Source organism: Sceloporus undulatus, chromosome 2 (genome assembly GCF_019175285.1).
Source record: "Sceloporus undulatus isolate JIND9_A2432 ecotype Alabama chromosome 2, SceUnd_v1.1, whole genome shotgun sequence".
In the NCBI taxonomy this organism is placed as follows: Eukaryota; Metazoa; Chordata; class Lepidosauria; order Squamata; family Phrynosomatidae; genus Sceloporus; species Sceloporus undulatus.
Window position 1 is genome coordinate 229,908,435 of NC_056523.1, and position 25,091 is coordinate 229,933,525.

At 44.4% G+C, this 25,091-nt stretch overlaps 1 protein-coding gene across 3 annotated transcripts in view; it reads right to left on the reverse strand.

Moving 5' to 3' along the window:
* Positions 1 to 25,091, reverse strand: part of LOC121922336 (alpha-2-macroglobulin-like) — a 72,826-nt gene that overhangs the window by 5,715 nt on the left and 42,020 nt on the right. The window contains exons 23-33 of one of the 3 annotated variants that reach the window (XM_042451630.1): positions 24,545 to 24,628; positions 19,887 to 20,063; positions 17,485 to 17,569; positions 16,072 to 16,228; positions 15,002 to 15,076; positions 11,962 to 12,127; positions 6,651 to 6,880; positions 5,918 to 6,136; positions 3,608 to 3,735; positions 2,406 to 2,496; positions 1,011 to 1,079 (exon numbers count right to left, since the gene is read on the reverse strand). In XM_042451630.1, coding sequence (XP_042307564.1) covers positions 1,011 to 1,079; positions 2,406 to 2,496; positions 3,608 to 3,735; positions 5,918 to 6,136; positions 6,651 to 6,880; positions 11,962 to 12,127; positions 15,002 to 15,076; positions 16,072 to 16,228; positions 17,485 to 17,569; positions 19,887 to 20,063; positions 24,545 to 24,628 — 1,481 coding nt within the window. Of the gene's footprint in view, positions 1 to 1,010; positions 1,080 to 2,405; positions 2,497 to 3,607; positions 3,736 to 5,917; positions 6,137 to 6,345; positions 6,400 to 6,650; positions 6,881 to 11,961; positions 12,128 to 15,001; positions 15,077 to 16,071; positions 16,229 to 17,484; positions 17,570 to 19,886; positions 20,064 to 24,544; positions 24,629 to 25,091 lie in introns of those variants that run through there. The other 2 variants (XR_006102137.1, XM_042451631.1) reach the window with 2 other exon arrangements.

The window sequence follows — 25,091 nt, forward strand, 5'->3', positions numbered from 1 at the left end:
GCAGGGGGTGATGGGATGGCCGGCAGGGTGGCAGAGAGGATGAGATGGTATGAAGGAGGAGGAGGGGGATGAAGGAGCAGGACACAGGGGCCTAGAGGAGTGACACTGGAGTGATCTTCCACACCAGACCAATTCGAAGTGAAATCGAAGTGAGCTTGAATAAGAATTCTGTGAATTCACTTTTTACCGAATTCACCAAAATGAGGAGTCACTTTGGATTCACTGTGAAAGCCTCACGGAAGGACCTCCCATAGAAATGAATCACATGTGATAACACATCACGTTATCACATGAATTCACATAGTTGGACCCGCAGTCATGTCGGAACTGAGCTGCAAAAAGCTCCCAAAATCTCTGTGTGGTAAACACCATGCAGTATGTTTCAGGGGTAATGGAGGACATGAGTTTGCCTGCTTCCCTTTTAGTGGGGTATACTCTAGACTTAAAATAAAACCCTTAAAACAGTTTCTTTCTACAGTGAGTTTATCTTGCTCAAAGCCATGTTTGGGTATCATACACACTACTGATGCACTGATATACCTGTTGGGGTGAAGGCAAAGGAAGACTGAAGTATCCACCCCCACTGCCACATGCAGAAGAGTGAATCAACAGCCCTCTTCCCTTTCTGTGTTTAAGTAAGATAACAGGACAAAGAGTGACTGCCATGATGATGTTGCCACTGTGCAGCGTCCGGATATAACTTCTAGGAAGTCATGGTGGTGCCCTTTCCCCTTTACGGCGCCACAAAAAAGAAGCTGCTTAGAGCGGCTTCTTTTTGGTAGCGCGCAGGTGTTGTACAGTGCGGCTGCTGCAGCACCGACAAGGGGGAAAGACAGGCAGCATGGAGCCATCTGTGTGTACCGGGCCTCTGACTCCTCAGTGAGTCTCTGACTCTTAAGTTCCATGGAAATGAGGACTGGGCAGGGAAATGATGCCTCTTCTCAAAGTGATTGCAGGCATTCTTGTTGATCTTCTTACCTTCTTTCACCTTGGCTGTCTTACTTACTCACCGATTCCAAATACAGAAGGACATGGCTGGTGCTCACTTCTGTCCTCTTGACTTGACCACTCTTTTTCAGCTACAAAGGACAGGAAGCAAATATATGACAATTTCATATTTGACCAAACAGTTTATTTAACCTATTAAAATATTTATATCTCACCCTATATCATGACATCTCAGGGTTGCATACAAGTAAAATCAATATAAACCATTTAAAATAATTTAAAATGGTAATAATAACTGAGGCAGACTAAAACTAAAGAAGTTAAGTTAAAAATAAATTAAAACAATTTGAAACTTTACACAGGCATTTTGGAATAAATCGGTTATTCCCCACAGAAATTTTGAAACAGCTGTATTTATATTTGACACCCAAACGAAGCAAGCATTGGCACCAAGAGGAGGGCATTCTACAGCTGGAGCACCACAGCTGAGAAGCCCTCTCTCATGTCCTTTCTCATGTCTTCATACAGTGTACTGACCTCACTGATGCAACACAGACAATGGCACTGGGCATCATTTTTATGGAATGCAGTGTGCCTTAAGGTGAGAGAAAAGTGAGCCTCACTTATGACATTAGGAGATACTCTATAGTGGTACAACATTCACTGCCACAAGATGTGATAATGGCCACCAGCTGAGTTGACTTTTAAAAGCCAGTGGATAAAACTAGTTCATGGGCAAGCAGAAATGGGACCACCTGACTTACTGGGCTGGCGTGCCAGGGGCCCGGCAGTGCAGTGGCCCGCTTGCTGCTCAAACCCGCAGCCCTGGGCTCTAGCCTGGCTGCGGGCGTGCGGCCCCAGGGGCTGGCTGCGGCACTTCTGGTCCACATGGCGCAGACTACAGCTCCCAGACTCCCATGGGAGTGGAAGGGAGTGGATGACAGATCCAGAACTCATGCTTTCAGGGCAACCCTCTTTTACATGTTGCTGTATTCAATAAAGTTGTAACCTTTTTTTTGCCCATTGGTTGTCCTTTGTGTTATGTCCACCTCTCCCCTTCCTCAGCAACAGTCATTAACCTTTAAGCCAGAATAACTCTATGGAAAGTCCATTGTACCTCTCTGAATGGCAACAAATGGAGACAAACAAGAGAAGGGCTGCACCAGTGGGCCACAAACTTTGGTTCTCAAGGTGTTTTGGACTTCAACTCCCAGAAACCCCAGCCAACTTGGTGAACAGTTAGGAATTTTGGGAGCCAAAATCCAAAACATCTGGAGAACCAAAGTTTGGGAACCACTGGCCTACACTTTCATGTCTTCCCAGGGGCCTTTCTGTGGCTGCTTGTATGTCTGAAGTGAGAACACCCATAATCCACTAAAGCATAGTGTCCTTTATGCTTCCTGCTCTCTCGAAAAGGTAGTGTCTGATGGCTGTTCCACAAGTAACATTACTTTTACCTTTTTAACAGATGGTTTCACAGGGATAAATCCTGACAGCATCTTAACATCAATAATCACCATGTTGGAAATTTGGTTTTGGCCAGTGTAACTGGGAGACCAGGAAAGAAGGGAAAAGATTTCTGTACATTTGGACACAATATCATTTATGCTGTTCTTTCTTGATAAACAACCCCCAAACTATCTCCATTCCTCCTTCTGTCTCCCACTGAATGCAGCAAGAGAGGGAGAAAGAGAGTCAGAGAGAGTCACAGTCCTCTCCATACGTGGAATAGCTGCTACCAATGCCATAGAGAAGTCTCAGCCAAATTTATTATAGTATGCCTTCTAGGCACAGTAAGGGAAGGCAACCTGTACAGATTCCAAATTCCATTTCTAGTCCACCATGTTCTTGCAGAACTCAGGATGGCTTACAAAGGATGGTCCCATTTTATACTCCCAGTACATTTGGACTATGAGAAAGTGACTGCCCAAGGTTGAAGAGGGATTTGCAGTGATGTATTTAAGTTGTTTAGTCCAAGTCTCAAGTCAGGTCTCAAGTCTCTACCTTCAAGTCTCAAGCTGAGTGTCAAGTCGTTGCAAGATACTTCCAAGTCAAGTCTCAAGTTGAAGCTCAAGTCTGGGACTTAACTTTTAACTTGCTGTTCTTGGAGAGGAACAGCAAATGTGTTAGGCAGTGGACTTGAGGTCTGCTTGGCACCCTGTCACTGTGCACATTAAAGGATTTTTCTAAAACTTTACAAAAGCTTTAGAAGGATCCTTCTGCCTCAAGACCATTGCCTAACACATTTGCTGCTCCCTTCTGAGAAGTGCACCCTGCACTTTAGGGGTGGGTCTTGCCTGCTGCACGAAAAGAATAGCACCAGTTAAGTCTGTCACTAAAAATATACAAGTCTCAAATCAAATCCAGTCAGTGTGTCACTTTCCCCAAGTCATGTCCAAGTCAAGTCATTGAAGCGATCTGAATCCAATTTAAGTCCAAGTCAATTCACTCTAGTCTACATCACTGGGATTTGAACCCAGCCCTGCTCAGCCTAACTCTACCACCTCTACTACTCTGGCATGCGGCACTTTTCCCTTGGAGCCATTCCCCCACAGGGATGGGATGGGATGGACTTTCAGCCATAAAGCAGAATCTCAGTCACACACCCCTTCACCCTGTCCCCTCCTTCACAGCCACAAGGGCCAAATATGGGATTTACCTGACTTTTACAGCAACTTCAAATGTTTTGTGGGCCTTCTGTCCAGTGCAGTCCTCGGGGATCGTGTGCACATCCAAAACAAAAGAAGCTTCCTCCTGCTGGGTCTGTATGTTGTATTTCAAAGTGGTCTGGAAAAGATATATGGGCCTCTGACATGTCTCTCTTGGCTGTATTGACACTAGCAAGACACTAATCTGTGCAACCAGCACTGTGCTCTGGGCAAACAACTTTTAACTCTATCCAACAGGGCAGACATGTCCCCATGGAGCTACTTCACTGGGAGCTCTGCAGTGATATTTGGCAAGGCTGGAACTGGTTTGGGGTCTGCCTGACACTGGATCTTATTCCATGGCATTTTAATTTGGTTTACCTCTCTCTGGATTAAATCTTAATTCCGGTGGTATCCTGATTTTATCAGACTTTTTTTGCCACCTAATTTGCCACCCGAATACATTCTGGGTCCATCCCTGCTTCCAGAACCTCTCCTCCAGCTCTTTTCAGATCTGGGGGTTTTCCGGCTTGAGAAAATTGCCAGCGGAGTGCTCTTGGAAGCAGGGATGGGTCCGGGCTGTACCCAGGCAGCAAATTAAGTGGCAAAAACCATCTAAGGGAGTGTTCCCTCTTGCGATTTGAAACGATTTTAAATACAGAGGTTTGTTTTAAAGCGATTCAAAATAAAGCGAGTGTTATCCCGCTTATCAAATCGCTTTATTTGTATCGTTCCCATTGACGTTACGTTTTATTTTAATTCGCAGTAATTGACCCGATTTCGTTCCCATTCACAGATGAATCGGTGTATATTTAAATCGGCTTTGTAAATTTTTCGTTCACATTCACTTGTTTCGGCTGTCAATCAAAGAGACGTCATCATGACGTCACAATAATTTGGAGTAACATGCACCGATATAACCTTTACCTGCATTCCCACTACCTGCTGACCGTTCTTAATTCGTTTTAAATTTTGCTTTTTTTTAAAAGAGCCAATGAGGAGGCGCTTAAGCTCTTAAGAGTCCTAAGTGCCCAAGCTCTTAAGAGTCTAAGCACCTAAGTTCTTAAGAGTCCTAAGCGCCCAAGCTCTTAAGAGTAAGCACCTAAGCTCTTAAGAGTTTAAGAGGGAAAGATGGCGGCGGCGACGATGGATGGGGACAAAGAAAGTGCGACTCCCCCGAGCCAGCCCATCACGCTCCGCTCCTCCCATCCTGTGGAACCCAAATCAGACGCCAAAACGTTCCCATTTAAATACTGCAATTCCTATCTCGGATCAAGGGATAACCTGGGGTAAAATCTACTACTGTATTTTTTTTACGCAGGTTTATAGGCTTATGATGCGGGTTAAATGTTATGATTCGAAGCATTCGAATCGCAGTGGGAACGATATTGCATTAACCTAGAACCGTTCTAGAGTTAATTCGGGATTGAGTGGGAACGATACACCTTGGATTAGATTTGTAAACCGGTGTATAAGCGAGTGGGAACGACCCCTAATAATATCAGGATGCTGCCTAAATTAAGGTTTAAACCAGATAGAGGAAAGCCAAATTAAAACATCATGGGATAAGATCCACTGTTGTGCTTCTGAAGCTGCATCTATATTGCAGAAATAATTCAGATTGACACTATTTTAACTACCATGTCTCAACTCTATAGAATTCCTGGAATTGTAATTTTCTAGGCATTTAGCTTTCTCTATCAGAGAGGTTTGGTATCACAACAAAGTATAATCCTCATAATTCCATAGCATGGAGCCATGGCAGTTAAAGCAGGATCAGTCTGGATTATTTCTGCAATGTGGATGCAGCCTAACTGTGCTTTCAGTTTCTTTCTGTTGCATGTTACATTTTAAATCAAGATCTTTTAAAATTACATTTTATTATTGCTAGCTGCCTTGAGTGACTTTTTGGTAGAAAGAAATAACCTAAAGTGACACCCCCTTCTATTTAACTCCATTCTGTGGTTAATTCATTATTTCACTTTTATGCTGCCTTTCTCTAAGAAAAGGACCCAAGGTGGCTCACAAATAAAGACATTTAATTTTTTTTTACAACAGAAGTTTTAAAACAATTAAATTACACATGTTAAAAACAACAACAATATAACTAAAGTGCTCACTCCATATATAAGCCACCCTGTCATAATTATATATTAAACATCTGCTGGAATAAAAACTGCTATTTTTTAAAGCTTCCGTTCTGTCTTTGAGTGTGTCTTGTCTTTAGTTCTATTATTTTTATAATTTTAAATGGAACCTGAGAGCAATTTGCCATTCTAGCACCTCTGCCTCCACCTCCCATGAACCTCTAGGGCACTCACCTGCACATAGGTGCAACCTTCCCCTGTCACTTCTGCCTTATAGTCCCCTGGCACTTTGGGAAGAGTCTCACACTGAAGCAGCAGGCGGTTGTTACTGTCCACGAGGTACTGCCCCAAGACATCCTCTCCAGAACGCAGAGTCACGTTTGCACCTGACTTGCTCTTGGAATATGTCAATGATCCATATAGGGAGAGGGCCTGAAGTGCCACCATTGTGTCCTGAAACAGAGACCAAGATTACAGAATTTTCCCCAGGATGCAGGCATTTCACGGCATAAGATCTGGCCCTTATGTCAGATTTCTCATTTGAACAAAGATGGGGGCTCTTGTAAAGTGTTCATAATAGGATACACAAAAATGGGTCAGCAGAATAACACATGTTTTTATTGCGACATAAAGAACAAAGAAGAACTCAGTAAATATCTCACCTTCCCAAACTAGATGTGAAGCAGAATGTATCTGGCAGCAGATTCTTGTCTACTCTTGGTATAGAATTGGTATAGAATTTCACAGTCAGAATCAAGGAACAATAATGTTTTCTGGCACCTTTATTGGTACAATAGTGGCATATTTTATTGGTACAATAGTGACACATAAAGTTCCATGGCTTTCATTTCCTTTAGACTGGCTCTTCCACTGTGAGCTCAGGACTGCACATTTACACAAACTGTGCCTGGTTTCCTAGCTGTAGCCACCACCACCTTACCAAGTTTTTGGAAGAAAAGGAACTTACCTGGGTGGAGGCAAACCCCCCAGTAGGATTCTGTTGCTTGCTCAGCCATTTGACAATCTTCATGGCTGCTGTCAGCTCCTCCTGGGCAGGTGCTGGCCTTTTGGAAAGGTAAGCAAGGAGCACATAGGCTGTCATTTCCACATCCGCAGAGGGAGCACGGGGATGATAGTAGGGGAGAGAAACCTTCTCCAGTGCCTTTCCAGGGCGCTGCCAGTGTATGGAGCCATCCTCTTGAGAGAGAGAAAGGAGGAATAAGCAGGGCTTTGGTCAGTTTAAGCATGGGACTTGATGGTTATCATGCTTGGGGGACTCCAATGGCAACTGGCATGAGGGCAATGAATCAACAAGAGAGATGTCTAGTGACTCCGTTAGTGAGATTATCTTGGATCAGTTTCAGTCTATGAGAACCGATGACGTAGACAAGCTGCTTGGTAAGGTAAAAAAGACCACTTGCCCTCTCGATCCCTGCCCATCGTGGTTGGCTGTCCAGGGAGGAAAGACAACTTTGAATTTGTTAAAATCCATAATTAATGCCTCCTTCAGGGAAGGTTGTGTTCCATCGATTCTGAGATTAGCAGTAGTAAGACCTATACTAAAGAAACCTTCCCTTGATCCCCTGGACATAAATAATTACTGGCCAGTATCTCTTCTTCCCTTCTTGGGCAAGGTGATCGAGAGGGTGGTAGCAAACCAGCTCCAAGCAGTCTTGGATGACACTGATTATTCTGATCCATTTCAAACTGGCTTCAGGTTGGGATATGGAGTGGAGACTGCCCTGATCACCTTGGTCGATGATCTCCGTCTGAGCATTGACAGGGGAAGTGTGGCCTTGTTGGTGCTCTTGGACCTCTCAGTGGCCTTTGATACCATAGACTATAGTATCCTTCTGGAACGCCTGAAGGGGTTAGGAATTGGAGGTGTGGCTTTGCAGTGGTTCCATTCCTACCTCTTGGGAAGGTTCCAGATTGTGAGGCTGGGGAACAGCTGTTCTTTCTGTCCCCCATGCTGTTTAACATTTACATGAAGCCGCTGGGTGAGATCATCCAGAGACATGGGGTGGGGTGTTAGTACGCTGATGACACCCAGATTTACTTCTCTATGTCTCGGGCTGGTTCAGCGACCAAGGAGGGCATCTCCCCTCTGAATGACTGTCTGAGGTCAGTAATGGACTGGATGAGGGAAAATAGACTTAAGCTGAATAATAATTAAAAAAAATGGAGGTACTCGTGACAGGTAACCCCCCTCCGGGTATGGAGATAAGTCCACCTGTCCTGGACAGGGTCACACTTCCCCTAAAGGACTGTGTTTGCAGCTTGGGGGTACTCCTGGATTTGTCGCTTCAACTGTCATCTCAGGTTCATGTGACAGCCAGGAGTGCCTGTTATCAGCTTTGGCTGAAAAGCCAGCCGCGACCCTACCTGGAGCTGCAGGACCTAGAAACGGTTGTACATGCACTGGTAACCTCTCGTCTCGAATTCTGTAATGTGCTCTACATAGGGCAACCCTTGTGTCACGTCTGGAAGTTTCAATTGGTACAAAACATGGCAGCCAGACTGGTCACTGGAAAATCTAAATTTGACCATATTATGCCAATTCTAACATCATTACATTGGCTGCCTATTAGCTTCCGGGCACAGTACAAGGTGTTGGTTATGACCTATAAAGCCCTACATGGCCTGGGTCCAGCTTACTTGAAGGAATGCCTCCTCTCATACTATCCTTCCTGCACACTTTGCTCTTCGGGGAAGAATCTCTTACAGTCGAGCAGAACTAGATTAGTGGCCACGTCCCAAAGAACCTTCTCTGTCGCCGCTCCAAAAATCTGGAATAATCTCCTTGAAGAAATCTGCCAAATATCTTCAATTGAGGCTTTAAAGAAGGCAATAAAAACAACTCTCTTCAGGCTCGCCTATCCAGACTGACAAGGTTATAAATGAAGAAACCTGTCCATATGTGCTCCTATGTTTTGTTGTCACCGTATAATGAACGATATTTCTTTGATATTTTATGATGTTGTATTATTGATCTCATTTTACAAACTGATATTTTAAGGAGGGTGGGATAGGGGGAGGGGAGACCCTGCTCCCTCACAGGACATGGTTTCCAGACCCTTCACCATTTTAGTTGCCCCCCTTTGGACACACTCCAGTTTTTCAACATCCTTTTTGAATTATGGGCCCCAGAACTGGACACAATATTCCAGGTGGGGCCTGACCAAAGCAAAATACAGTGGCACTATTACTTCACTTGATCTAGACACTGTACTTCTATTTATGCAGCCTAAAATCGCATTGGCCTTGTTAGGTGCCGCATCACACTGTTGACTCATGTTCAACTTCTGGTCTACTTGGACTCCTAGATCCCTTCCACAAACCAGATATCTCTCATCCTATATCACTGTCTAGCCTACATTTTACTAACTTCTTTGCAAGAATATCATGGAGGACCTTGTCAAAAGCCTTACTGAAATTGGGATATGCTATATCCACATTATTACCAAGCTGGTAATTTTATGAAAGGAAGAGATAAGAGATTCTCTGAAGATGCCAGCCACAGTTGCTGGCGAAATGTCAGGAAGAAACTCTGCTAGAACATGGCCACATAGCCCGAAAAACCCACAAAAAACTATAGATGCCAGCCATGAAAGCCTTCAACTTTACATACAAAAGAGATAAGATTTGTGGCATGACTCGTTTCTCTGAAACCCATGTCGACTTTTTGTAATTATGGAATTGCCTTCTAAATGTTTAATGATCTAGAATCTTTCCTGGTATAGATGTCAGTCTAACTGGATGATAATTGTTGGGATCCTCTCCCCCCTCCCCCCCCTTTTTGAAGATGGGGACAACGTTTGCCCTCCTCCAGTCTGCTGGGACTTCTCCTGTTCTCCTGGAGTTCTCAAAGATTATTGCCAATGGCTCCAATATTACATTTGCCAGTTCTTTTAATACTCTTGGATGTAGTTCAACAGGTCCTGGAGACTTATATTCATTTAGATTAACCAGGTATTCCTGTACTATCTCTTTACTTATTCTGTGCTGAAATTCCCCTGTTCTGTCTTCTGCTCCATTTTCCTCAGGTTGAGCACCCTTTTCCTTTTCTGAGAAGACTGAGGACGTTATCAAATGATGCAGCAGCCAGTGCGCAGGGAATCTGGGGTGAATGGTAGGTCAATGAGGAGGAAGTAATTTCACAAAACTACCGGAGTTAGGAGTCCCTTTTGCTTGCGAAGTGACTCCTTTCACATAATGCCAGCCATGTGGAGAGTGGGTGGGTGGGTGGATGGATAGATTAGATAGATAGATAGATAGATAGATAGATAGATAGATAGATAGAGTAGGTGGGTAGGTGGATAGATGGATGGATGGACAGATAGACAGGTCTCTCTCTCTCCCTCTCTCTCTCTCTCTCTCACACACACACAGAAAGATGGATGACAGATAGAGAGACAGAGATGGATGGATGGATGGATGGATGGATGACAGACAGGGACTCTGCTTGGTCATGAGACCCACTGGGTGACCTTGAGAAAGTCACATATCTCAGCCTCAGAGGAAATAGGATTCATATGATTCTTGGTGGTTTGACGGAGTTTGTCTGCCTTCCTCAGACACAGCTTTTGGGGCTTTTGTGGCAAAGAGGCTTTCTTCCCTGGTTTCCCCTCCCTCCCTGCAGCATGTGGGAGGGCACTTGTGGAAGTGACAGTTTGGAGCATGCTCAGAACAGATATTTCTAAGCAAGCAATGGGGATTTGTCCTCACCCATCTGATAGCCAAATTCGAATCTAACCCTAAATACTGTGCCTTTATACTCTTGTTGTGCTCCTGCCTGTGATAACCATAAGCAAATGGGTGTGCTTTTCTGGAGTGACTGCACTTTAACCATTTTTGGGATGACAGCACATAGGTCACTGTGTGATAAACTCCTGAGGTGTTGAGTAATTCTGCCTTTTCTCTGTCTCCTGATAGCATTTTGTCATATTCTCCACACAGTGACCCTACCATTTTCTTATTCTTCATTTTGCTATGGATATACCCCCAAATGCCCTTCTTGTTGTTCTTAACTTCTCTAGCAAGCCTGAACTCATTCTATGCTTTTGCTTTTCTGACTTTACTCCTGCATGTGCTAGCTATTTTTTTTTAAATTTCTCCTTGGTGAATTCCCCCCCTTTCCATTTCTTATACATGTTCTGTTTAAAACTTAGCTCAGTTGAAAGTTTCTTAGTCATCCATCCTGGCTAGCGTCTGGAGAAGTTTGTTTTCTGCTGCTCCAGAGACTAGGACCCGGAGCAATGGATGCAAGCTCCAGGAAAAGAGATTCCAGTTCAACATTAGGAGGAACTTCCTGACAGTAAGGGCTGTTCGACAGTGGAACACATTCCCTCGGAGTGTGGTGGAGTCTTCTTCCTTGGAGGTCTTTGAGCAGAGGCTAGATGGCCATCTGTCGGGGATGCTTTGATTGTGATTTCCTGCATGGCAAGGTTGGACTGGATGGCCCTTGTGGTCTCTTCCAACTCCTATGATTCTATGACACCTCCCATTTTTTCCTCCTTGTTGAAATTGTGCCTGCAGTATGTCCCTTTTGAGAAATTCCCATCCATCCTAAACTCCCTTTTCTTTTATTATTCCTGACTATGGGATTACCCTGAATATTTCTCTAAGTTTACTAAAATCCGCTCTCCTAAAATCTAGAAGGCGTGTCTGACTATGGCTGGCTTCTCCTTTCCGCTGTATAACAAACTCCAGGAGAACATGATCACTCCCATCTAAGGATGTCATCATTTCCACTCCATTAACCAGGTTTTCCCTGTTGGTTAGGATCAGATCTAACATGGCTGATCGCCTTGTTGCCTCTTCCACCTTTGGACAATGAAATTGTCTAATGATGAGGTGATATCTCTTTTCCTGTAGCTTGTTTCCATTGCTCTATGTCCCATTCTAAGGAGCAGCAGAAAACAAGCTTGCTCCATCCTCAATATGACCCCTTTCAAATACTTAAACAGGGCTATCATATCACCTCTGAACTTCCTCTTCTTCAGGCTAAACATACCCAGCTCCCTAAGCTGCTCCTCATAGGGGTTTGCGGTTATTATTATTCACCATTTTGGTTGCCCTCCTCTGGACATGCTTCAGCTTCTCAACATCCTTTTTTGAACTGTGGTTCCCTTAACTGGACACAGTATTCCAGGTGAGGCCTGACCAAAGCTGAATAGAGTGGCACTATTACTTCCCTTGATCTTGTATTGGTGCAGCCTGGAATGCACCAGGTCACACTGCATGCTTAGCTTAATAAATACTCATACATTTCCTACCTTCTTTCACAGCCTCCAGTTCAAGGAAATGCAACATCTGCTTTCTCTTCTCTTCTTTCCCAGCCAGGGAAAAGGCATAAGCCAGCAAGGCCCGGGTATAAACATGGATCTCTTTTGCCTCTGTCCGTGACTCCAAGCACAACAAAGCATTGTGTACAACAGTGTGCTGGGGTGGAAGGTGAGAAGAGGAGATTTGAGCTTGTGGTAAATGAATTTCAGGCACACCTTAAAAAAATCAGGGTGGAAAATGTGTACATATATGCGTATGCATTTATATATGCAGTTCCCATGAGTAGAATGATAGAATCATAGAATTGGAAAGTGTAGTTAGATTTAAAACTGACCATCAGTTTATTTACTGTTTAACCACAGTATGTCATGTCAGTCAGGGTGAACAGATGTCCTAACTGCAAAGGCGGACAAGGCAGCCCAAAATGTAGGACATTCAAGAAAAATGTAGGATGTTACCAGATAAAAGTCAAAACACAAACATAAATATAAATCTATGCTTCTTAGTCATGCTCAAAAGGGAGGACCTTTTGGAATTCTTCCAGGACAGAATGTTGAAATGGAGGACATATCATGGAAAAGGAAGATGTCTGGTCACCCTGACCTCAGTTCATTAATCAAACACGGAAACCAGGAATAAGATGTCCATGCATACGCCTTTGTGTCACCTGTTGACATATGCTGACCCCCTGAATTTCATAGGGTTTTCTTAGGCAAGAAATAGTATTATTTATTTCATTTTTATACCACCTTTATCCCAGAAAGGGAATCAATGTGGGTCACAAATGAAAAACATTTTAAAACATGTGATACTCAGAGGTCCTTCCTCTGAAATACAGCCTGGTATTCCCTGGTGGTCTCTCTGCCAAGGACTAACCAGGGCTGATCCTGCTTACCAACCAAGAGCAGACATGGTCTGGTGCCTTTAGGTACTTAGATTTTAAGAGTGAGTCAGCTAAAGCTAAATCAACCCACTGCAGGTGCAGAACCTTTCCAAAGCTGCACCTCTGTAGGAATCCATGAGTGTCCCTCTGTTCACCTTGAAATGAGCTTTATTCTCTCCACACATTTAGATATCATGTAAAAGGGATTTATTTTTCACATATGAACCAGCCCTGGTGACGCAGTAGTTAAATGCCCGTACTGCAGTCAGTCATTCACAAACCACAAAGTTGTGAGTTCAATACCAGCCAGGGGTTCAGGGGCTCAGCCTAGCATCCTTCTGAGGTTGCTAAAATGAGTACCCAGCTTGTTGGGGGCAATTGGCTTAAACACTGTAAACCCTTTAGGGAGTGCTTAAGTGCACTGATAATTGGCATTCTCACACACCAATAGCCTATATAGGTCTGTCCCTGGCTTTCCACTCCACCCACCAAAAGCATATGAGGAAATTGACTTAAGTCTACGAAAGCTCATGCTGCCAAATACTTTCTTTCAGTTAGTCTCAAAGGGGCTACAACATCTCACTACACACTGATTCATTTCACTGCTCACCTTATAGCCTCAAAAGCAGTACTCATGGAAAACAGCTGTGACAAAGCTATGTAAACACTGTGAGCATCTATTCCCCATGTTAGGAAGGGCCTAGGACTACATATCCCAGAATCCCCATGGAAAGGTAATATTGTTAGTCTCTGCCATTGCCACCTCCTCTTCTTCCGCCCCAGCAAGCTTTTATGGTCCATGGGGTGAAGAGAGGGATGTGGGGTGGTGGAACTGAAGGTTGGCCTAACCCAGAGTGATGGGTTGTCATATTTCAGGCAAAACCAGTCTGATAATATTCATCAGGTTTCACCTTTGGGCAGCTAAAATGTGTAAATTCCTCCATTGATTTTCTCTTGAAATCCCTTTTCTGAGCTGTCAAAAGAAATTTTGCACTCTACAAGTGAAGTTTTCTCTAAATGGAAAATGCAAAGTCTGTCTTAATTAACATAACAAATGAATATTAAAAATAGGGAAATCTAGCTGGTCTTTTTCCAGTTTACTTGCATTAATAGCAGAGAGGAAAAGGAAAAGTAGAAGGAATCGGAAACATTCAACAGAACTTGATGTGAAAGCATGGACCTTACCGCACACATTTCCCTCCCATTATGGCATGGGAAGGGGACGCTCGGGACTGTGTGAGGCCGAGGAAAAAAATGCATTTTACCGCACACCAAAGTGTCCTCAAAAGGGCCCCATTACATCACCCGGCGCCAAACCGTTCCCATTCAGGACTGAGGTGTCCTTTGCCTGTGACTGGGGGCTTCTCAGTAGCATTGACAGCTGGCAAGGTAAGGAGCCCCATGCCAGTCCCAGGTCCCAGGTCAGCACAGGGATGGGTGTGTGAACACCCATCAATCTCCATGCTGACCTAGCGGCCAAGCTGGGTGAGCACAGGGGGTAGGAAAGTACAGGCTTGGGCCATGCTCTTCTGGCCCTTCTGCTCTGGCCCTCATGTCACCACTATAAAAAAACCAATGTCCATGTAAATAGATTCAAGATTGCTGCAAATATGCTGAGGATATGCCATCACATGCTTCATCTCTTCCCTGATTGGAAGGACTGGACTCCTGGGGAGTCTTGTCAAGTAATAAGGGAAAGTGTTAGAAGTGCAGCAACCCTCAGCACAGAAGTATCAAGAATGCTTTCAAGTTGGCAGTAGTAATAGGGTTAGACAGTTTGAGTGACCCAAAGTGTCCTCCCTCCTTGTCTAGCTATCCTGACCCCTCTGTGATGTCAACGGATGGCCTTCCAGATTTTTTCCCATCTGTTCTCTCCTTGCCAGCCCTTTCTCAGCTCTTCCCTAGAATGATGTTAGAAGAGATTAGGATCCTAAGCAACTTTCCTATCTTAGAGTGGAGTTCCTATAATAAAGTCTTTAGTTTGTTTTTCCAAGCCATTGGTGTCTTTGCTCCTTAGTCAGGATCTCTAACTGCTGCACACACACTCTCTATCAGAAGGGAGCGTGAGTTCAAGTGTGATCTGTCCCCCTATGCCTTGGAGTCGTATCTGATGGATGAATTGAGAAAAGGGGAAAATGGGCACTTACATTGACAGGCAGAGAAATCTCCAGCAAAGCAATGGTGATGTAGGCAGATAGCGTGAACTCATCAACAACCCCACCCTATAAGAAACAAGGGAAGAAATTATCAGTGCCAGCAATCCATGAAATACCTTTGCTTTCTTTTACTGGATCTTCTGTAATGATAAATACTCTGTAATCTTTACATAATAACAATCTTGTTTTTCCTGGCTGCATATAATACTGAAAGCTCCCACCAATACCAGTATAAACTTGTATGGTTGTTTTCGTTAAACACTCCACACGCACACACCTTCCACCCACCCCAATTTTCTATTGTGTTTCACATCTCCTTCACTTTCATCATTACATATTCCATGATATCTGTTATCCCTCTGCTTTACTCAGTACCTCAAAGTGTAATCTTGTCCAGAACGGTTTCAAGGTCTTCAAAACAATTGAAGACTTTTTAGGTACGAAATAGAAATAGCATCATTGATAATGAAAAAGAATGAACATTTTGCCACCTTTACCAGAAGCCTGAAGTTTTAGTTACAGAGGCTGCCAATTTGCTACCCATGTAAACATATCATCATATCGCTCCATGACTTTCCCTGACATTGCTAAGATTCCAGCTATGACTAAGCCAATTGCTTGATGATCTATAGCTGCTGATAAATTATGTAACAAAGTATAGTTACTAATAACTGATTCTTAGGTATTTAAATAGAGATCTCACTCTGTCCTCAAAGTTCAAGGTGGTTAACAACAGCAACAAGAACAACAACATAACAACAAATCTCTCTGGGCCTTATTGCAAGAAAGCTGACATAGCAAGAGAGAAGTCGCTTTCTTCTTGCCTCTCTGTAAGCTATCATAGCACTTCTGTTCTCCTTTCAGGAGACAGAAATAAAAGTATGTCCTTTGCCCAATTGATTTTTTCAGCATGTCAAAAGACATGCTTTTATGACCATCTTCCTTGAGAAGAGAATGGAAGTGCTTTGAAGGAATGCGGAGAGGTAAGGAGAAAATTGCTTCTCTCTCATTGCCTGCTGGTCTACTTTTGCAATAACCTCTCTCTTTCTCCACTTGCTAACCTTCATAACATTGTGCAGGAGTTTCCCAGTGCTCTGGAAGCAGCCATTCTTCTGTTGCTTGTGGGCCAGCGAGTTCAAAGTGTCCAAGATGTGCCTCTGTTCTACAAAGATGTGGTGGCTCGCCTGAACAAAGGACTTGAGCACAAAAGCTGTCAGCCTATAAGACAAAGCAAACCAGAGTGTCACCTCATTCTTCCTCACCCTCATTACATGGGCTGGGGACTGCATGCGGCCATCTCACTCCAGTTTTGTTATGTTCATGGCATTCAAACCTCTGCAAAACTGGTGGTGAATGCCTTGCTGCTTCCATCCTACACACTACCAGTATACCAGCAATATCCTTTCTGAACTTCCTGCTCTTCTCCACCTTTTTACAGAATGCTCAGTGACAGTGGTGGGGCAATGCTCTCATAACCTCTGGAAACCAAGGCCCAGAGTGTTCTATTAGCCTCCAGAGTTCAGGATGGTGGCAGCATGCAGTAGTGGCTCCCATCTGGAGGTGACTGGAAGTGACATTGCATCACTCCTAGATGGCTTCTGGGCCCTTTTCAGGTAATTTTCTTGCAACTTCAGGTGAGAGAGCTTTCTGAAACAGGATTTTAAATTATTTAAAATTGTTTTTATATGTTAGGAAGCAGTAGGGATTGGGGTTGTGAAAGCCATGAGGGTTTGGACTGAAACTTTTTCTGGGAGGTACTTGGTGTTTTGGCAGACAGTTGGGGGACACTGAACCCTTCAAAAGCCTGCATGATTCCCTCCCCAAGAGACCACCCTCCATAACCAAGCCATTCTGCACTGTAGGGAAATGTCTCATTTGCCCTAGCAAATTTGTCACTGTTGGCAAGTCCAGTGGGCATATTGGTCCTCACAGAGTCCATGCAGCCTCCCAAGAAGACACTTTCTCCATATGGGATCAAGAGGACCCCTCTTCTGTGAAGATACTTTTGACTTTTGCCCTGTGGCTCTGTTCAGATGTTAACCCAGGTGGATAATTTGGGGAGTTATCTAATGGGGAAGGGCTCCCAACAAAATGCTCAATCGTAATGATGTGTGGAATAAGGGTGGGTATTAGAGGGAAGGGATTATATAGTGAATGTACACCTGGTGGATGTGTCTGTCCTCTATGTGCAAATGCCCCTTGCATTTTGCTGTGAATTCCCCAGCTCTGACAATGGATTCTCTTTGCTACTTGTTCCTGAGCAGGGAGCTATCATTTCTTGATAGAAAAACAAAAACATGGCCAGTCATTTTGTCTTTCAAAAAGATTCTCAAGAAGCTGATTTCTGTGGCCGTAATATGTTTTACAGCTTTTTGGTGGTGCTGCTGATTATCAGCACATTTCTTTACACACAAACATACAATGAGCTTTTGCATACAATAGGATGAAGACAAGGCCAGCATAATGAATCTCACCATGCATTTCCTGGCATGCTACTACCCTCTCCAAAAGTGCTGTAGGAGCCATCAGGATGCTTATAGTTCAGCTGCCTTTGGTAGCCTGAAATGAAAGATTAAGTCCCATTTGCTACGAGTGACTGTTAAGCTTTACCGTTGTAGTGCTTTAGTGTTAAGTACCTCCCTTCAAACCAGGGGACCACTAAATGTGACACAGCTATGACACCCTTACACAACCTCACATTTTGGAAATGGTGGTCCTGTATATCTGATTTTCACACACACCCTCTGCCCTCCCTACCTGAATGCCAACAATGATTTTATAAGCAGCCCAAAGATGCCCACCATGTTTGATTGCTGCAGAGCACTACGGTTGTTAATTCTCTTGTGTATTGGGGGCTTCCAAATGTTCATCTTTACACATAATGGCATCACAGATGCTGTCTCTTTGACCCATCCTTCCTAGCCAGGAGTCTCTCAGCTAACACTTTACCCCACTCCACCACTCCCACCTCAAATAGAGGCAGAGGATTAAACTCACCCTTGTGTGCACTGTCCTACATAGGTTTCCTGCATTCAGATGAAGCGAGGAACAAAGTAGGGAGGGACACGTGTCACGATCTCAGAAAAGAGCTCCCTTGCAAGATAATATCTAGCATCCCTTGGGGCTAGGACTATAAATATCAGTCCCAAACCCAGTCTCTCTACGCACACAGTTTGCATGCTGCTGACTTCAGTCTGTGTTCCGTATATGATCTATGTTGGCCTCAGGACCTAGTCTGAGCCACTTCCCACTTTTTGTGGTCCACTTATCCAGAAATGTAAATGTTGCCCTCTTTGAAGCCTAAAACTCCTCTATCCAGTTTCCATACTCCCATTTCGGATAGCTCTGAACAATCTCTCTGTGTGAATTACTGTTATGTGTTTGATTACACTCTTGCATATTTTTAAATAAAATCCTTCTTAGTTCACCGAAAGCTGGAGTCCTCCTTACTTATTGCCAGTATACTCAGATGAAAACAATCCTAAGGTTACCCAACCTTCTCTGCTAATTGCCCCACATTTTAAGACAAGCTGACATAGTAAGTGGGGACCCCCCCAAGTCCCCCACTTTTCTTTGGAAAAAAAATCCAGTTCTTTAACCACATAAACACACACACACACACACACACACACTCTATTAGCAGGATTTCCAAATATGTGTGTGTGTGTGTGTGTGTGTGTGAGAGAGAGAGAGAGAGAGAGAGAGAAGGTGGCCTAGGGAGTTTAAAGGGATGGGGAAGGGGCATCACAAAAGACTTGGAGGTTTGCATGTGGTCCATCTTTGATCTAGCTATGTAACAGAGAAATAGCCAAATGAAGTAACATTACAAGTGTTCTCATGAAGAGCTTGGCAGCTTCATTTGGTCACTTGGCCCCAAGAATAATGGCAGATCTATATGTTGCATTGATTAAAGAATCCTTATTGTTGTGAAGTCAAAGGCTTTCATGGCCAGCATCATAGTTTTTTGTGGGTTTTTCAGGCTATGTGGCCATGTTCTAGAACATGGCCACATAGCCCGAACAGAACAATCCTTATTGTTGATTGCTTGTCATATATTCATTAGTTATTATTTGCTTTATCCTACCTGTCCTACAAGGAATTCAGGGAGGGAGATCTGGCCATCCCATCTTATTGTCACAACAATTTGCAGGTTGTTGAGAGAAACAGCAAGAGAGTGCAACTAGCTCAGTAATGCCCAGTCCATCTCGTTGCTGAGTGAGCAGAGACATAAACCTTGGTTTCCTTCAAATGGCACCAGCCAACTATCCTACTGGCTCTGTTTATTGTTTATATTGGCATCTTCTTAAAACCTCAGTATAAATACCATTTTTGAAGGAATGGTCAGAGGTTGTTTAAAAACAAGATGCAAAGACTGTCACACATGCACATCCATGTTAGGTTAATATCTTTGAGAGGCTAACCAAACAAGCACAAAACTCTGTGCTGCAAGCTTGTGAGATGTCCAGATACCACCTGACTTGTGCCATTCAAGATGTAGAGATCTTGAAACTTGAGGATGACCTCATGAATACAATGCCTTAATATGGCTTTCAGATTTAAGAAATAGAAGATTTTGTTCAACGGATTACATAGGTGAATTCAATTTGAATATATCCATGAATACATATATTATTTCCCCATATAACAATATACACCAGATAAACTCAAATTATAACCCTGAGTATCCTGAACAAATGCGCAGTCCAGACAATTAATATTTCCACACACCTATTTGTCAATTAAATTTCAGTTAAATTAACCTGCTAATTAAGATGGTGAAAGCTGTTAGCCCTGATTATTGATTCTGCCATTCAGAATGATCAACCTGTCCTTCCCACCTCTCCCAACCCAAGTATAACACGATGAGTTTTCTCACCAGCAACTAAATATCCAGTGGCCTTAGATTTGATCTCTTCGGTCAGTTGCCCAGTCTTATTCAGATAGTCCAGGATGTAGATATTGGGTGCAAAGAGGGCCATGTTTTGCTCCCCACAGCCGTAGGGCATCTGGAGCAGCTGGTGGAGGTTCTGTATGGCTGTGCTCAGGATATCACCTGAGATGCAGGGAAGAGAGAGTTACCTGAGAGTCTGCATTGTCCCATATAGACTTGTTTATGATCACCTGGAGAGGTCCTGCTGGCAGTGCCGCATGTTTCTGATGTCTGCATGGCCATGGTTCAAAGTAGGGCACTCAGTGTGGTGGCACTCATTGCGAGGAATGCTCTACTTTTCCATCAGAACTTTAACAAGCTCCTTTTAATTCTTTTTTTCAATGAATGTTGGAAACATACCTACTGTATATACTTATATATATTTCTAGAAATTTCAGTCAAAACATTGACCCTTTTAACCTGAGTCAACTTATCCATGAGTCAATGTAAATCCTGTACTTCAGCTCTTATAAAAGAAGGAACCATCCCTTGATGAAAGGCAAGAGTGTAATCTGTCCTGGAAACACTGACTCCCCTCTACTCTCTTATCCATCCAGCCTCTGGGACAGTGATAGCAAACCTTTTTGGGGCTGCGTGCTTGAATTAATTTTTTTCTGGCACCAGGTAGCACCCGGTGCGAGGAGCAGGACTTCCACCCTCCAGGGGCAGGATTTCCATCCTCTGGGGATGGGACTTCTGGGGTGTGACTTCTCTCCCCCCCCCTTTCCTTGGCCTCTGAGAGACAGCTAGAAGCCGGGGAAGGTTGGGGGGGAACGGACGGGTGCACACCTGTTGTTCCTCTTCCCCCTGCCCTTCTCTCGGCCTCCAGATGTTTCTGAGAGAGAGCTGGAAGTCGGGAAAGGTCCTGGGGGAGGAGGAGGTGTAGGTGTAGGAATTACCCGTTCCTCCTTTTTCCTGGGTTTTCCAGACACAAACTGTCCCTCTGGAGGCAACTGGGGGCCAGGAAAGGTCCCTGGGGAGGACCTGCTCCTCCCGGATCTTTCCCTGTCCCTAGCTGTCACTCCGGAGGCAATTGGGGAGCTGGGAAAGGTCCCTGGAGGACAGAAAAACTGTGACATTTTAAAAGCATCTGAAAAAGTGGAATGACAGAGGGTTAATTGGAACTGTCCCTGCCAAATCTGGACAGTTGGAGTTATGCATCTCTGACATCAAGGTATCTGTACTTGAGTAAAGATGTTTACAGGGCAAACAGACCATAGAATCCTAGAGCTGGAAAATGCCCCAAGGGTCATTGAATCCAACTCCCTGCCATGCAGGATTATACAATCAAAGCACTCCCTATGACAGATGGCCATCCAGCCTCTGTTTAAAAACCTCCAAACAAGGAGACTCTACCACCCTCTTACTGTCTTACAGCTCTTATTGTCTGGAAGTTCTTCTTAATGCTGAGGTGGAATCTCTTTTCCTGTAGCTTGCATTCATTGTTTTGTGTCTTAGTCTCTGAAGCAGCAGAAATCAAACTTGATCCATCCTCAATATGATGTCCCTTCAAATATTTAAATGGGGCTATCATCACCTTTTAACCTTCTCTTCTCCGGGATAAGCATACCCAGCTCCCCAAGGGAAAAACTTGTTACAGGACCTCCCAGAGGACCTTTTCAGATATTGCCCCCAGATTGTGGAATGGCCTTCCGGATGAGATCCGTCATATTACCACCCTAAATAGCTTTAACAAAGCTATAAAGATGGATCTCTTTCGGCAGGCCTTTCCTGAATAGTCCCCGGCCATCAGAAGAAAAATCAAATTGCTGACCTCTGACTTCACAGTTTATTGAATTGTTTTTAAAGTAGGTTTTATGTCTTAAATTCCACATTGTTTAATTGTATTTTAAGGGGGTGGGTGGGTTGGGTTGCATTTTGTAGAGGCGGGATATAAATAAATAAATAATAATAATAATAATAATAATTATTATTATTATTATTATTACAAGTCTCTCCTCACAGGGCTTTATGGTTTCCAGACCCTTCACCATTTTAGTTGCCCTCCTCTGGACACTCTCCAGCTTGTCAACATCCTTTTTGAAATGTGGTGCCTAGAACTGGACACAGTATTCCTGACCAAAGCAGAATAGGGTGGCACTATTACTTCCCTTGATCTAGACACTATACTTCTATTGATGCAGCCTAGAATCGCATTGGTATTTTTAGCTGCCACATCATACTCATGTTCAACTTATGGTCTACTAGGACTCCTAGATCCCTTTCACATGTACTGTTGTCAAGCCAGGTGTCCCCCATCCTATATGGTGCTCGTGTTGCGTCTGCGGAGTCGCGTCCAGCAGAGTTGTTCAGGGTGGTCAGGGAGCTGACTCAGCTCCCTCCTGCCCCGAACCAGATCCTTGAACCTTCTAAGGCCTGCTGCGACAAATTTAATGACTTCTTCGTGGATAAAACCTCTCGGATAAGCGAAGGTCTTAACGCCGACATTCATGCAGAACCTAGCGTAGAGGCATCCAGAGCCTCCGTGGACTCCATTAAGCTGGATCGGTTTGAGTTGGTGAGTACCGATGATGTGGACAAGATCCTCGGAAGTGTTCGGAAGACGACCTGCTCTCTCGATCCCTGTCCCTCGTGGTTAGCAGCCCAGGGGGGACCGGCGGTAGCTTTATTGCTACGCTGGATCATTAATACATCTTTGAGGGAAGGGCAATTTCCATCTGAACTTAAATTAGCCACTGTAAAACCTATATTAAAAAAGCCCTCCAATCACCTTCCCCAAAAATGGTAGCAGGGAAACTGGCCGATAATTATTATATACCAGGGGGTCAAGGGAGGGCTTTTTTAATATAGGTTTTACAGTGGCCAATTTAAGTTCAGATGGAAGGGCAATTTCCATCTGAACTTAAATTGGCCACTGTAAAACCTATATTAAAAAAGCCCTCCCTTGACCCCCTGGTATATAATAATTATCGGCCAGTTTCCCTGCTACCATTTTTGGGGAAGGTGATTGAGAGGGCGGTTGCAATCCAGCTTCAGGCGGTCTTGGACGAAACGGATTATCTGGACCCATTTCAAACTGGCTTCCGGGCGGGTTATGGGGTTGAGACGGCCATGGTCGCCTTGGTCGATGATCTCCGTCTGTGCATCGACGGGGGAAGCGTGTCCCTGTTGGTGCTCTTGGACATCTCAGCGGCTTTCGATACCATTGACCACGGTATCCTTCTGGGGCGCCTGGCAGAGGTGGGAATCGGGGGCACTGCGCTCCAGTGGTTCCGATCCTACCTCTCTGGGAGGTCCCAGATGGTGCAGCTGGGAGACGTGTGCTCCGATGAGAGGGCCCTTAAAACTGGGGTCCCTCAAGGAGCCATTCTGTCTCCCATGCTATTTTAACATTTACATGAAACCGCTGGGAGAGATCATCCGGAGACATGGGGCGCGGGGTTATCAGTACGCTGATGACACCCAAATAATCTTCTCTATGTCTCCGACTGATGCAGTGACTGAGGATGGCGTCTCTCCTCTCGTGGCCTGTCTGGAGTCGGTAATGGGCTGGATGAGGGAAAACCGACTCAAATTGAATCCAGAGAAAACGGAGGTACTTGTGATAGGTTCCCCTGGTCCAGGAATGGCGGTAGTTCCACCTGTCCTGAACGGGGTCACGCTCCCTGTGAAGGACTCTGTGCGCAGTCTGGGGGTGCTTCTTGACTCATCGCTTCACCTGACTGCTCAGGTGAATGCGACGGTCAAGAACGCCTGTTATCAGCTTCGGCTTATTCGCCAGCTGCGCCCATACCTGGCCCAGAGGGACCTTGAAACGGTAGTACATGCTCTGGTAACCTCGAGATTGGATTTCTGCAATGCACTCTACATGGGGCAACCCTTATAACAAACCCGGAAGCTGCAAATGGTACAGAATATGGCAGCCAGGCTGGTCACTGGAACTTCCAGGGCCAGCCATATTACACCGGTGCTTAAAGATCTGCATTGGCTGCCTATTCGCTTCCGGGCGCAATATAAGGTGTTGGTAATGACCTATAAAGCCCTAAATGGCTTGGGCCCAGGATACCTGAAGGACCGCCTCTCCCCGTACATTCCGTCCCGCACCCTCAGAACATCTGGGCAGCAATACCTTAGGGTGCCAGGGGCCAGGTTGTCCTCCACTACGAAGAGGACATTCTCCATCGCCGGCCTGGCCCTTTGGAACACACTGCCCATAGAGCTCCGCTCGACTACCTCCCTGGCCCAATTCAGAAAGGACCTAAAAACCTTTCTTTTCCATCTGGCATTCCCCGATTAAAATCCAGTGGGCCTCCCTCCTCTACTGTGGCAAAGAGGATGGGCTAACGGGGGTTTTATATTGTAGTTGCTTTTATTTTTATTGTATTGTTGTATCTTTGTATTTTTGTATTTTAACATGTTGTAAACCGCCCTGATCTGTGGAAGGGCGGTATAAAAATAAATTTTTTATTTATTTATTATTATATCTATGTGCTTCATTTTTTCTACCTATGAGATTATGAGAAAAGCTAATAATTTGATGTTAATGTGAGATATTACGCTATTTGTCTATTAGGTCAGAGCAGAATATCACATGTGCAGCAGCAAAAACAAATAAAAAAATCCTGCAAGGCTGTAACACTTACCCAGCACACAGAAAGAGCTCCTGACTGAATCTTCCACAACATTTTCAGGTAGTGTTAAGGAAACAGTTGCTGACTGTGATTCTCCTGAAAGCAAAACAGAGAGATTTGAGTTTGCCCTATTATTCCAGCATGGCCTTCTGCTCCTGACTTCTCTCTCTCCATTTGCCATCTTAGGCAAATCCTTCAGTCAGTGGCTGTATTTGTGGATTTGTTCCCTCTTCATCTTCCTTCTACATCTGAGTGCCTCACCCACCCTCTGTAGGGAGCATAAAGTGGTGGTCAAAGGCTTGCATTTTCTTGTGTATGGTCAGGGTGACCAGGTGTTCCAACCGCAAAAGAGGACACAGCATCCAAAATGTAGGGCAGTCAAGAAAAAGGGAGGACATTACCAAATAGAAGCTAAAAACACTCATAGAAATGCAAAACAATGCTTCCTAAGTCATGCTCTAAATAGAGGTCATTTTGGAATGTTTCCTGGACAGAAGAATGAAATGGAGGATGTGTCCTGGAAAAGGAAGATGCCTAGTCACCCTACCTGTACTCCAGT